The sequence below is a fragment of the Lepisma saccharinum genome, chromosome 4 (genome assembly GCF_977018435.1).
Source record: "Lepisma saccharinum chromosome 4, izLepSacc3.1, whole genome shotgun sequence".
NCBI lineage: Eukaryota > Metazoa > Arthropoda > Insecta > Zygentoma > Lepismatidae > Lepisma > Lepisma saccharinum.
The window spans coordinates 38,695,845-38,711,354 of NC_139232.1; the positions used below are offsets into that span (position 1 = coordinate 38,695,845).

Here is a 15,510-nt window from a genome sequence, read left to right on the forward strand (position 1 = left end):
CTTAATTTTAATTATGTCATGTAATATTTTCCCACCAAACACATTTGAAGGTCTTTGTGTTATCTCTCATGTAGTATGTACCTACTGTCGGTTTAAAAATTACAGATACTCGAGTTTGGACTCCAATTACCATGACACTTACAAAAATAAGAGTTTCATCAAATTTTAGCTTATTCAATTCTACGTTAATCTATGCTAACCAAATGTTTTTTCAAGTATGGTTTATATTTTTTATCGTCGTGAGAAGAAAAACAGGCCCCTTTTTTTAGTTTTTCAAACGATCGCTCATTTTTAATCTATAAATCAAGAACTGGTTGTCCGATCGTGATGAAATTTTAGTATGGTGCAGGCAGAAAGGTTTTGAACCCAAATCTTAATTTTCAGATTTTTAAAAGTTGTCAAAAAACCGTTGTCATCAATTTTTCGAAAAAACTTTTTATTAGTATAGGGTAGCCCTACAAATACAATATTGGTTTTGTTTTGAAGCTCTTTGCATCTGTTTTCAAAATCCATTACCGGTGACAAATCACATTGAGAAACCGGTTTTTTACAGAATTTTATTCAGCGGAGTGAAGATGTACGCGAAACGTGCCAACACCGCCAACACCGACTCTTGGTGCCAGCCCGGCAGTTTCCACTGTTCAACGGACATCGCTGCGTGCGGTGTTGCCACGTTCCGCGTACATCTTTACTCCGCTGAATAAAAAATCTGTATAAAATCGGTTTCTTAATGTGAATTGACACAGATAATGGATTTTGAAAACAGATGCAAAGAGCTTCAGAACAAAACCAATATTTTATTTGTAGGACTACCCAATACTAAGAAAAAGCTTTTTCGCAAAATTAGTGATAACGGTTTTTTGACAAATTTTAAAAATCTGAAAATTAAGATTTGGGTTTATAACTTTTCTGCCTTGACCATACTAAACGTTCATCACGATTGGACAACCAGATTTTGATTTATAGAATTTCAGAAAGAGCGATCGTTTGTAAAACTTAAGAAAGGCTATTTTTTGGTTCTAACAACAACAAAAAATATGAGGCATACTCGAAAAAAGATTTGTTATCATAGATTAACGAAGAGTGAAGTAAGCTAACTTTTGATGTAACTCTTATGTTTGTAGGTCTACTGGTTACTTTTTAATTACAGTCTAAACTCGAGTATTTATAATTTTCAATTCGATAGTAACATATATTCTACTCGTATCAAAATTTGTAGTGTCAAAGAAATACAGATGTTCCAACCTTTGAAGCAACTGTATTACGTGCAGCAATAACCTCCAATTACACTGATAAACAATGAAATACTCCTTTAAATAAAACTAAGTGATCTTTATGTATTCAGATGTGCTGATAACGAATATCGCATCCGTTTTCGTGTATCACCTAAGTTTTTTGCAGAACACCCAAATTTTATAGTTTTATGGTTTCAGGCCTCCGCACCCTGCTCCGCATCCGGCTTAACGTTTGGTTCCTAGCAAATGGATCAGAACTTTTCAGCGACCTTGTGTTTATGACTGGCACTTAATATATAGTGGAGGAAACATCTGGCAGTAGAGAAATTTCCTGTTTCTCTGTTAAAATTTGTTCTTTTGTGGGTTAGTCGAGTCTTAACTTCCTTTCCGATAACTTCGCGAGTAGCCTTCGCAAGTAGCCGTATTTCATGTTTGTGTACGTGAAATTGTGAATGTAATATTGTATAGTGAAGTGAAGTGTAAGTTGTATTTTAACAAAACGATAAGAGCATTCACAATTGTTTTTTTAAAGAAATATATTATAAGCCAATTAATGAGTTCGCCATGTCACGCAAATGTGTGAATAACCCGAACTTGTTTTGTTATGTTTGCGGGGAATCTACTCCGAAGTCACAGAGAAATACTATCACTCCTATAGTGAAAAAAAGCATATGAGTTGTATTTTGGAAGTAAAGTAGACGAGGGAAAAAGCTGGGCACCAGGTAAAATTTGTTGTAATTGTTCGAGAACTTTACATGGTTGGCTTAATGGCACTCACAAATCAATGCCCTTCGGAAACCCTGTAATATGGACAGAACAGAAAGATCATACTACGGATTGTTACTTCTGTTTAACAAACATAGTGGATATAGTTCTAAATCAAAACATTCTATATTTTATCCTGATGTTCCTTCAGCCAAGAAACCTACGAGTCATGATTTTATTCCAATTCCTAAGCCTCCTAAAGAATGGACAGTGGATGAAACAGAACCAAGCAGTGCTTCTCCAGATGATGAACCCAGACCCTCATATTCAAACACCGATCCAAATTTTCCTGATCCAAATATACCTCACTTTATTTCCCAATGCGAACTAAATGATCTAGTCAGAGACCTCAACCTTTCTAAAATTCAAGCGGAATTATTAGGTTCTCGTCTCAGAGGGTGGAATTTATTACAAGATGGTATTAAGGTGTCATATCGGAAACGCCAACAATCACGGACACATTTTTTTCCTGTTAGTAATGAGTTAACTTACTGCAATGATGTAGAAGGACTTCCGCAAGAACTTGGAAGGAGTCACAACCCAAACGAGTGGAGACTATATTTAGATTCATCTAAGAATAGTTTAAAAGTAGTATTGTTGCATAATGGGAATATATACCCATCAGTACCCCTTGCCTATTCTTCCACCATGAAAGAAACATATGAAAGTATGGATACAATATTAAAAGTGATAAATTATGAAAAATATGGTTGGCAGATATGCGGAGACCTCAAAATGATTAGTATACTGTTAGGCATGCAATCTGGGTTTACAAAATTTTGTTGCTTTCTTTGCGAATGGGACAGCCAGGCAGAAGATAAACATTACAACATTGTGGATTGGCCCATACGAAAAAACTTAATTCCTGGAGACAAGAGTGTTAGGAATCACCCTCTACTTGAGAAAGACCAGATTTTGTTACCACAGTTGCATATAAAGTTAGGGCTGATGAAAAATTTTGTTAAGGCTTTGGATAAACACTGTGAGGGTTTTGGGTACTTGAGAAAAACATTTCCTAAACTCAGTGATAGTAAGTTAAAAGAAGGCATATTTATTGGGCCGCAAATCCGTGAGATCATTCATGATGACAACTTTGTGGAATTGCTAACAGAAAAAGAGAAATGCGCATGGTTAGCTTTCAGACAAGTATGCTGTAATTTTCTTGGAAATGTGAAAGCTGACAACTACAAGGAACTTGTTAAGAACTTGTTGAAGTTTTATCAGCACATAGGGTGCAATATGTCCTTGAAAATTCAACTTTTTACATTCGCATTTGGACTTTTTCCCCCTTAACTTGGGCGCGGTTAGTGACGAATGCGGCGAGAGATTTCACCAGGATATTTCTGTCATGGAGAAACGATATGCAGGAAAATCGGTACAGACCATATTAGCAGACTATAGTTGGAACCTCAAGGAAGAGGTTTCTGGTGGCAGTTACAAACGGCAGAGTTCAAGAAAGAAATTTTGAAAATGCGAGTAAAAATGTGTTTTTTTTCCTTTTTTTGCATGAAATTTCTTCATTGAACAGTCAAAATCGGTCCTATATATATATTTTAATTTTTTTATATTTCATAGTTATTCACTTCAATATTTAAATCTTATTTCATGAGCAAACAAACAAAAATAATTTCAAATTTCGATGTATTATTACAAAGGGAATTAAATTGTTATTAAAAACAAAAAATGAAAATCCAGGGAAAACGATAGGTGATACAGCATTTCTACTTTCAGATTTGGATTCAGCAGGGTCGAATTATAAATAATCACCTATTTTCGTTCAAAGGAGCAAAAAAAAGTTTGAATTTGTTCATCAGTGTTATTTGTGTCATTCACGTGTGTAGCAATTTCGGTAACATATTCATCATGAACTCATTTTGATCAGTAGTTAATAAAGGTTTGAATTAATAGCAATAACTTGCACATATCAGGCAAAGTAATTGTTTCGTATATAAAGATGACTATTGCAAAATATATGAATTGCACACCTTCCATCAAGTTTCTATTGTAAAAGGTATAAAGGTATTGAAAAAATTCATAGTACTACATGTGTTTGCCCTTTACATTCAATTTTCCAGTCACGTACACAAAAATGTCATATATGTGGGAAGATAGAATAGTGAATTCTCTTAAACTTATATTTCTATGTATCAATCGTATTGACGACATTTGATGAAACTTTTTGTTCCGACGAACAGTAGGAACAATTCTTTATATGAGTTTCCTACCTGTGTTTGGTCATAATACATGATCTCTTTAAACTACATTGGTTTTCCAGCGATTTGTCAAGAAGCACACTCTAGTAACAGTCTCATTCAAATGAATATCCTCCAAAGCAGAAATTCCGGAATTTAATATTTATTTTTGTTACGCAGAAGCAAATACTATTAAAACCAAATATTATTGAAATAAGATTTTCGACTTTTTCCGTGAAAACCGTTTTCATCAATTTTTCAATAGCAGAACTATATCTCGAAATTCATGCTGTGCCAAATCGTCAATTCAAAACATTTTGTTACGACCCTAGAGTCTCGGGCTTGAATCCCGGCCTGGTCATTCGCGTTCTTTGTAAGTGTTCCTCCATGAATTTCATCATATGAACTATATCTGCTAAAAGTGGCAGAAATGCGAACTAAAATAAACCAAATCATTCAATCAATCAATCAAAACATTTTGAAATTTTCAGAAATTCCAAGGCTTTTGTAAGATAAAATGTTCTTGAAAGTATCTTGGAGCTGTAGTTTTAACTAAGGATAGGATTTGTACTAAAGTTTTCCGTTTGAATAGGGTGTTGGGGATTTGACCCATACTTTTTCAGTGGAAATGGTCCTCTCCGATTGCATAGTGATAACGTTGTCGCTTTGTCATCAAGTTGTCCCGCGTTCAATAACTGGTGGAGGCAAACGCTTTATAAACTGCATTAGCCTACCGGTGAACAAAATAAACTTTAAAGAGAACCGAAGCCGTTAGAGTTGAATCAGAACCAGTGCTAATATGCCTTCACCGGGAATCGAACCGTAGATCCCTTGATTACAAGGCGTAATCACTTAACTGCTCAGCGATTTCTAAAAGAAAGCAAGAAGAAAAGACCATTCCAAAACAATCAATGCTGAAATGTTTCTGTAATCATCAAATTTGCATCGACGAAAGGTTTTACGGTTATTGGAAAGAGGGATGAGAGGGGACTGACAGCGCCAGATCACATGGCCATCCCGTGATTATTTGGCACGGGATCCATTCTCCTGGGCTATTTATACGCTCGGCCACCGCTTCCTCCAACTAGGGCCAGTCCATAACGGGGAGCCCTGTCGTGGCAACCCAGATTCACTTACAGAGGAAATCACAAATCCATTGAAGAGAGCATCACTGCTCCACCTAGCGACGGAAGCCAAAGACTTCCGTTTAATACCAGCCAACTATGAGATGCAAGAGCAAAGAGAGCATCGTAACCTCTCCTCATATAAACATCACTAAAGTGTCTTCGGCAAAGTCCATGCACAATAAAAATAAACTAATCTAGTGTACTTTTAACACTGTGGACTTGTTATGGGAATGTGACATAAAGAATAGTTGAAAACAAGTATAATATGAAACAAATCTCTCACAGTCAATTTTAAAATATTTAGTTTAACATTTATTACGTCACACACAATTTAATGAAAGTGATGAAGGTATATGATCAGCGTTGAATCCAGGCACTTTCCTCAGGGGGAGGGGGGAATGACATAAGCATAAAATGACAATACTAATAAACCAATACTATTATTTTAAAATTGTTCCTTACTTCTGATATATAATTAAATTAAATTAAGTGTAATTAGGTATAATGAACTATCATTTTAAGAATTGGATTATGAGAATCAATAAGATAATATTGTAGCATGCGACGAGGAAATAATTTATGAAAGAGCACACATACTCAAAGGAACACAAATACCCACACCAGGACTCGAACCTGTGAACATCGGCTGAGAGTTCGCGAGTTCAATACACAACGTGAGTGGCTTCCGAAACTAATGTGTATTGAATCCAAGAGCTCCTTACCATTAAGTGTGACATTTAATTTGACTTATCTCTCCCGCTTTTGCAAAAATTCATTAAAGCTTGCTCGCTATTTGGAATGAAGATTTTCATCAGAATCACCTCTAATCTATTGTACGAAGTAACTACTACAACGAGGGTGCTTCACGACGACTTCAGTCCTAATTTTGATATGCAATTTGTCTGTAGTATGTAATTGTTTTTTAAAAAATGTTGTATTCATTTTGATTTCTAAAATATAAGACATTTACGTTATTTACAAAACGTGTCAGCACTACGTATCATGTCAAATTTTGAACTAAATATATGAACATATTTCTTATCATATATTTAACTTGTTCATTAGACTAGGACGCTCATACGGCAATGAACATATAATTTACAATAATCTTTTGTCTTTCAGATCTACCTTGCAAGCAAAGAGTCCCCTGTCAAAATCAGACACGAGACAGCAAAGACCCACTTCGCTATGGCCAAGGTTTTCATTTTAGAGGAAGAAACGAATCTACATAGAAGATGGGCATAGCGAAGATATGATCGTATAAGCAAAAAGTGAGAATTCTGAAGTTATTAATAAAAACTGTCCTCAACATTTATTCAATAGCAGGACAATGTCCTGAAAGTCATGCTGTGACCTTCAAACAGAGAGGTGCCAAATCGCCATTTCAATATTTTTTTTTTTTAAATTTTCAGAAATTCCATTGAACTTCCAAGATAACGTGTCTTTCAAAGTGTCTTGGGGTTGTAGTTTTAACTAAGGATATGCTATTCGGATTTGTACTAAAGTTTTGCATTTTTTATTTGTTGTTTGTACAAAGCGTTTACGACACTCAAAGATTTACCAGTTTGATATGAACCTTACTCTACCCATTTTGTACATTTCAAATTGACATAAATGCGTCACTATATTCAAGTTTTTCAAATTACTGGCACAAACAACATCTGTGTTCAATATGGCAATTCTCCAGTGTTTATAGTTATCTACCTGATGACTAGAGCTTGGAGAATTGAAGTAAGTACTTCAGAAATTACTAAAGAACAGTTTTGGGTATTGATATTGTGCTATGTGATAAAGATATATTAAGAAAACAAAAATTACGAGATTGCTATTTTAAATGAATACTTGTACATCATGTTAAATGTATGTATGATGGTTGGTTAGATTTGTTAGAAATCTGACTTAACCCTGTCTCCTTCACATGTATGCTACTACTCACATTTGTAATTGTTGTTGTTGAAATTCAGAACAAGATTGTTTTATTTGAGGAAGGGTCCAAGTGATTTGTTGACCTGTAACTTGAAATCAATGAGATTATAGGTTGATGGCTTTCTTGAATGTAAGTGTGCAGATGATTGCAATTTCTTATAAGTAAATAAATCAATTCTTGTCTACCAATTATCTGTCTGTACTTCATTGTTTATTTTATTTCAAGTTGTTTCGAATTAGTTATTTGTGAATTAAGCAGGCAATGATTTGTATAGAATTAAAAACATTAATATAACTTCGATTTAGTTATATTAGATTCTTAATGAAAATCACTCAAATTTAAAAGATCTCGCTTCGGAACATCTAATACTAACGAAATGGATATAGGATTTATAATTTGGAATCCCGGATCCCCCACTAACAGCAGGTAAATGATTCTGTAAGTGCACAATAGCGGAACTAAAGGATATTCAAGAGTAGGTTTTTGTTATACGCTTGTCAATTACAAGCCGAACAAAGGCGTACTTGCATGTCTACCACATCTCAATATATGATCCCAATGTTAAGGCCATGCAAATTATTACCTGTAAGAACAAACAAAACGAAACACCTGAAAAGTGTTTTCCTTGAAGAGGAACAATTAGAAACAATGTATCAGGTTGATGCAAAAAAAATGGCTGAATTTTTTCGATTTGTATTTTGTAAATAATTTTTCTAACAGGGTATGGTAAGGTAGTTTGGTGATATGTTAGCGTAAAATTTATTTTCTGGGAGGAAAGAATGAGCACATTTAAATCTTCAATCTATTTCCATACTTCAAGTGAACATTTTTTTACTAATTTGCTTAATTATTTCCGACACACTCTAGTTTACAAATGCTTTGAAACAACAAGGATAGGGGATTAATTGGATGATAGTTCTAGGTTATTTGGTGATAGGGAGAAGATGAAAACAGTACCTTTCTGTGACTACATTATGCTTAGGTTGAAAAAAGTTGCAACAATATCATCTTTATTTCTATATACGTTTTTCTAGTAATAGAATCTGGAATAATTAAATCTTTCAAAATATCATATATTTACTCCACTCACTGCAATAAAATTACTGATTTGCTTTTCCTTTGGAACGCTATTAGTGACGCAAATCTGTTCAAACCGTTCAAAATATTACCTTTTCGCACATCAGAGAGTATCAGAAAATGTCCACGAATCTCATACATAGTCGTCAACTTGCTGTATTACCAACCACGGTAATATAATAATGCACAGTGGGATTCATGAGTATTACCGTGCAAATTGTCCATGACTATTTTCATTATTTTTCTGTTACATCGTATGTGTTGTTAAGCGATGGATTCTTATGTACGCTGGTGCAGAAGATGTGAACAGCTTGTTTTGAGTTTTCTTTTAATTCTTGAAGCTCTTATGGGGTCAAATAAAGTGCACGAATATGGTGATGGACAATTTCCGCTGTAATACTCATGGATCCCACTGTACACGGGTTCGAGTTCATATAAAACAACAATTTAATCCTCATGTACTTTACAAAACTCCATACTTGACAACGAAATCAACAAAACAATTGCACATCAACTTACAAAGACACTATAACATTCTAGATGTTTCATAATCTATCTTCTACAGATACCATAATAGGGTATCCGGCAGGTATCCATAATTCTCTCAGATCAGAACTCTACATCAGTATATCAATAAATATCCTTTGGCAATTTTGGCCTACACTTGGAAAGATGTTATTTAATCGACCACCATCTTGTTCAGAACTTGAACTCCTTAAAAAAAAAAAGAAAGAAAAAGTAAAGAAAGAAAGAAAATTGCCCCCGTTCAAAAGAAATAATGAACAAGAATGGTCGAGGATGGAAGAAAGGTGAGTGGGAGACGACAGGAAAAGGAAGAAGCATCGAGAAAGTTTCAAGGACTCGACGAGGAGGAAAGGGGTGGAGGCGAGTGTCCGAGGTGGATAAGTGCGTCTGGTGCAGAGGCTAAGAAAGAATCTGGCAGAGTTAGGTCGTCTGGGTGCCAAAGATAACGCTCCCGAAACAACTGGCGGTCTCTTCATTTCCTGCGAAACAGGGAGGAAAAGTCGGAATTTCCGACAGTCGATCCAGTTCCATCTTCCGAGACTCATTAGTCACAAAGCGGCGCGAAACTCCATCCCCTCGGGCTCAGCAGTGAACTCCTCTAGCCTCGTGTTTAGCGAGACGTTTATGTCATTAACACGAGGTCAGGCCCGTAGCTGGAACCAACTTCACAAATAACCAGAGGGAGGGAAGGATTGTTTCAAATATCATGAATGGATGATATTCGACTTGATTATTTCAGAAATATTTCTTAAATAATAACAAATGTAACATTTTTTCTACGATTTTCTGAAAAACAGCAAAAAATATTATTATTATTAATAATAATAATAACAGTTTCTGCTGAAAGAAAAGGCTTTGTTTGTCGAATTGTTTGTTCAGTGGTGTGTTCATGTACATGTCTCTCTGGAGCAAGGCGCAGGTAGATGCAGAGAAGGGGTGGGGGTGGAGAAGGCTGAGCGAAGCAGTGCATGCTACTGGAAAGGCTGCTAACTCCAGTCGCTTTCTCCCCTTTACGGAATCCCGTTCCTCTCACAGCTGGGACAGAGTGTAGAGCATGGGCATATTTCACACACACACACACACACACACACACACACACACACACACCCACCCACACACACACACACACACACACACACACATATATATATATATATAAATTTTATATAAACTATATAAAAGTTATATATATATATAGTTACATACTTTTTATGTGGAAGTTTGCAACTGTGGGGGAAGCGTATTTCTGCCTAATATGGATGCTTAAACTTCTAGTTATCACGATTTTTACTGCACGAATATTCTATATTTACTGTAAAATATGAGACTTGAGTTAAACAGGGCAACTTTCTAATGGACAATACTCTCTTTCATATGCTCCCTTCCTCTCATTCTTCTGTGTGCGTGTGTGCGTTTTAGTGTGTGTGTGTGTGTGTGTGTGTGTGTGCGTGCTTGTTTCTCTTTTGTATCTATATCCCCTTTCTCTTCCCTTTCTCTCTTTCTCTTTCGTACTTTTACCATCCGTTTCTCCGTGTATATGCAATGTCTTTCTCTTTCTCTTTCCATTCATTTTATGTCTCTCCCTTCGTATTCTTCTTCTTCTTATGCTTCCTCTCTTTACAGCTCCATCTAGTTCGCTGCTTTTTTTTTTTTTACTCTCTTTGCACTCTGGCGTCTAGTTGGTTACAAAGTGCAACACCGAGCCGTTTACTTCGTCGATTTGGTGTCACATCGTGTATTTGGAGTCTGCACCGTTTGCACTACGTTCTGGAGAGCCGTACGGTGTGATGTATGATCACGTCGTGCATGCTAACCAATGAAATGTATAATTTTAATTCAACAGACGCCATCACGCAGTTCACTTTGGGAAGAAACAGTTGAATACGCATAATTAAGTCAGGAAAACAAATATGGAGGTCCCTGGTTCGAATCCCAGCCTGTACATGTGTGTTCTTTGTGTGCCTCTTCATCCATTTCATCACTCATCCGCATCTTCGCGATTAGCCAAAAGTAGCAGAAATGCGAAGTAATGTAAATCAAATCAATCAATCAATCAACCGGCAAAAATTCAAACAAGAAATAAACCAATTCTACATACAAAACTGCATTCTAACTAGCAAAACCATACAAGCAGTCATCATTTCATCCTTATACTAAATCGATAGATACATGAGGGGTTCTGAGCACAAGTAGTGTAACTCCATTGAAGACAGTTTTGAGAAAGGTACATTTAGAAAGCTTAGTCCTATGTATAACCATTGGAACACAAACATAGTGGTGCCTCTATAAGCAGGAATTTCGAACTTAAGAGATACGTAGTTCTAGCACTGGAATGTTGGTACTTCACAGTTCTAAGTTATACATGTAATTCAGCTTTTATGAAAAGTGAAGTTACGTTACGTCACTTGTGAGTCATTCCACGCCAAATCAACACATATATAAGCAATTTCCAACCTGACCATCTCCGATTTTCATGAAATTTGGGGAGTTGAAACTATGCATGGAACTTAGTAACTATGAAAATTTTTAGTTTCGAGCGTCTTGTAATTGTTAAATTATTCAAGGTCAAAGTTAGCATAAATTGCCTTTTTTGAGCCCGATTAGCTATACTAAATGTACTGTAACTCCGTTTCTATTTCGCCTAGGAAGCTCAAATAAAGCTTACTGTACAGGGAATTGAACAAGCTTTCTAATGATATATAACAAGCCTACCTTTGGATAAAAATATAATTTTGTCACGTGACCTTGACTTATGACCTTGAATATCTCAAAACATGTCATCACCAAAAATCGTGAAAAAATATATTTGGTCCCTCATACCATACTCTAAAACATATCAGAAAATCATTCTGGGACTGCAATGGGATCAGAAGATACAAATTAATATGTGTAACTATGTGACTGATAAAAGCCTCATTACATGAACTATGACGAGTCAAATGTCCCTTAACACCCCCCCTACAAAATGTAAAGGAGCTATCCTGTTTATGAAAGAAATAGGTTAGGCACAGGGAGATTCCGAGCTGTGTGTGTCAAACGCAGGGCCGGCATATTGTTGACCGCCATATTGAATTCAACGCAAAAATTTCAAAGGAAAGGGTGTGCTGTGATATATCAAATCAGACTAGAATTTCACGAGAAATGAAGCAGCGAAGGTTTTTCCAACGTATCTTTAGCCAGCAAAACGTTTTACGCATATTTCACTGTTCAACAATGAAATTTTTACAGAAAGGAAAATGCCCAATCTTTATAGATTTTGGTACGCTGAATTCGAAAATGACAATAGTTTTTGTTTTTTAGCTACCGTTTTTGAGATAAAGTAAAAAAACAATCTTAGAGATTTTGGTAAGCTTTCGTACGTTTTCGTGCTATATGAAGGTCGTCACGTCCTTATTTCTGTTTTTTAGCTCTCGTTTTCTTGTTATTTCAGGAATGCCAATGAATGCTGTGTTTCACGCAGTTATATACGCACATTGTAATGTGAGGCAACGACCTTGACCACATCCTCAGATATATCGATTGGTGAACACGTGCTCCGCGTGATATTACGTCAGTGGTTTGTTTCTAGCTAACACAGTCTGAGATTGCTTGCCTTCCGGAGTGCTCCATTGTGTATTGTGACGTGAGTTTCTGAGTTACTGTGTGGAATCAAAACTGATGTTATAATGCCCTGCAGATGTGTTAATAACCCCAACAATTTTTGTTATCTATGTGGAGATGCAATTTTTGGACAAAGGAAGCGAACATTGTCAGAAGCAGTGAAAAAAGCGTATTTCCTATATTTCGGGTGCCGTGTTGGGGACCAATCAAAAGCATGGGCTCCTCATGTTTGTTGTACGACAAGTTCAGTAACTCTAAATGCATGGATGAAAGGAAAAAAAGTTTCCATGCGTTTTGCAGTGCCGGCCATTTGGCGCGAACCTACAAACCACGCAACAAATTGCTACTTCTGCTTGGTGCGTCCGCTAAGTAAAGGATTGAACAAGAAAAGAAGAGCATCATACAGTATTCTAATATACCAAGTGCGATGCGACCAGTGCCTCATGGAGTGGGTTTTCCAGTGCCAGATCCTCCAATAGCCACAACAATAAACTTTTCTAGTGACAGTGAAGATGAAGACCAGTCAGATACATACCATCCTTCCACATCTAACTATCCCACCTTTACACCAACACCATCTAGTGAAATGCACAAAATCACGCAAAGTGAACTCAATGATCTTGTTAGAGACTTGGACCTTCCAAAACATAAAGCCGAAGTATTAGATTCTCGTTTAATGGAGTGGAATCTTCTGCAAGATAAAGCTCGAGTATGTACTTTTCGCCAACGTCAAAAGCCACTCGAAAGGTTTTTCAACACAACAAACGAAATGACATACTGTACGGATGTTGAAGGTTTGATGCAAGAACTCAATATCTTATACAAACAGGACGATTGGAGACTTTTCATAGATGGTTCGAAAACTAGTTTGAAAGCCGTGCTATTACATAATGGCAATGTGCTTCCTTCCATCCCAGTGGCATATGCAGCCCTAGCAAAGGAAAGTTACATCATGACGAGAGGTATTTTAAACAGCATCGACTATGATAAGCATCAATGGCTCATATGTGCTGATTTAAAAGTCATCGGTATGCTTATGGGCCTACAGGGTGGGTACACTAAGTACTGCTGCTACATTTGTGAGTCGGACAGTCGTGCTAAGGATTTACATTACAAACAGAAGGACTAGACACGACGACAAGCTTTATTGCCTGACAAGAAAAATGTCTCATGGGAGCCACTTGTAAATCCCAGTAAAGTCCTGTTACCACCACTACATGTGAAGCTAGGATTGATGAAGTCATTTGTAAAAGCAGTGAATAAGAGCAACGAACGAGCACTTGAATACTTGCGTGTAAAATTCCCTGGACTGAGTGCTGAGAAGATCAAGCAGGGAGTATTCATTGGTCCACAAATACGTAAGGTCCTTGGAGACCAGCAATTCGAGTGTATTCTCGGTCCTGATGAGCTAAACGCATGGCAATGTTTTCGGAAAGTTACGTCATTGTTCTTGGGCAATTGGAGGGCTGAAAATGATATTGAACTTGTGAATGACCTTATATGTGCCTATGAGAAACTGAAATGCAACATGTCACTCAAAATGCACTTCATTCACTCACATATCGACGTTTTCCCTGAAGATTGTGGGGCGTTTAGTGATGAACATGGTGAGAGGTTTCACCAAGAAATCTCTGTAATGGAACATCGATACCAAGGAAGATTCAGTGCTTCAATGTTGGCAGATTTCTGCTGGACTTTGCAGAAAGACTCTCATCTTCCTCATAAGCGGTAGGCGAAGAGAAAACGCGTGTTGTAAACAAGGTAGCTGTTAATAGTGTATCTTTAATTTAACTAAATTGACTAGCATTTCATGTACTTAGTCTAAAGCACTTTGATTTATTTTTCACATGATTTGTGAATAGGTTACATTTTACTAGTTTGCATTGTTAGTTTGCTTTGTAAAAACTAGTCTGACAAGAATGATGTGATATATGGTATCAGCAAGCTTGTCATTCAAAAATTTTGAATAGGATATGAAAAATATATGTATCAGTATTTCAGTAGCAATATAAACTTCAACACCCTGTATCTTAAAAACTAAAGCCATTCGAGAAAAACTAACTCCATATTTGTGATCACTGCATCGAATTAGCCCGAAAACCACTGTCAATTGTTTGGTAAGTAAATGTGTGTTAGGCAGTGCTACGCTTGTTAGACTATGGCCCATTATACGTAATATGTGAAGAACATAAAAGTTTCAATAACTTCCAAACCTGAGCTAATCTAGATTTTTAATTGTCATTTTCAACTTCAGCACACTCAAATCCATATAAATCAGCTATTTTGGCCTCTGTAAAAAACAAAAAGTTAAAATTTGTTGTCTAGTGACGATATATGCACATTATAATGTTGTCAATGTTCCTGTGAGCACACTCGTTGATGTCTCTCACACTCACATAGAACATTTGGCAATGTAGCAAGTGCAACATCATCGCAACAGCAACTATGCCTTCTCTTCAGATGGTCAATATCACGGACTTTTAGTACTTGCACCATTCTCTTCAAATGTATCTGAAGGTAAAAGTCCTCCTAAGATGTTAGATCTGGGGAATGTGCAGGCCTTTTAATAGATCCCCGTCTGCTCATCAATCTACCTAGAAATTTTCCGTGAAGAAATTACCACAATGTCCATATAGTGTGGTCATACACTGTTCTGTTTTAAAACTCTGGAAAAGTGCCATATCCCGTAAGCAAGGATTAAAAACCTGTTCACTTAACAAATCCAAGAAGCCCTCACCATTTAAGGTTCCGTTGTTGAATATGGACTAACCATTCCCGTTCTCCATACACTATACCACATCATTAGCTTACTAGCAACAACCACTCGGCTGGGATCTGTCTACTGTAGATTATCAAATCACAGGTATTGCATATTCTTTTTATTAACTTTACCGTGAACATAAAAATTAACTTCGTCACTGAAGAATTTTTCATTCCAAAGGAAGTGTCACGTAATTGTTTGAGATACTTTTCCCACTATTCTTCACTATTCAACTATTTGGTGAATGTTGCTGATTATAATCATATGCAATGGTGTGAATACTTCTTTCTCTCCCGAGATG

At 36.4% G+C, this 15,510-nt stretch overlaps 1 protein-coding gene across 4 annotated transcripts in view; it reads left to right on the forward strand.

Annotated features, from left to right (window-relative positions):
* tn (tripartite motif containing protein thin) overlaps positions 1-7,431 on the forward strand; it is an 82,868-nt gene extending 75,437 nt beyond the window's left edge. For all 4 annotated transcript variants that reach the window (XM_083120437.1, XM_083120440.1, XM_083120438.1 and 1 more), the window contains one exon: positions 6,442-7,431. In XM_083120437.1, coding sequence (XP_082976563.1) covers positions 6,442-6,529 — 88 coding nt within the window. In that variant the 3' untranslated portion in view covers positions 6,530-7,431. The remainder of the gene's footprint in view (positions 1-6,441) is intronic.
* Positions 7,432-15,510: the final 8,079 nt, after the last annotated feature.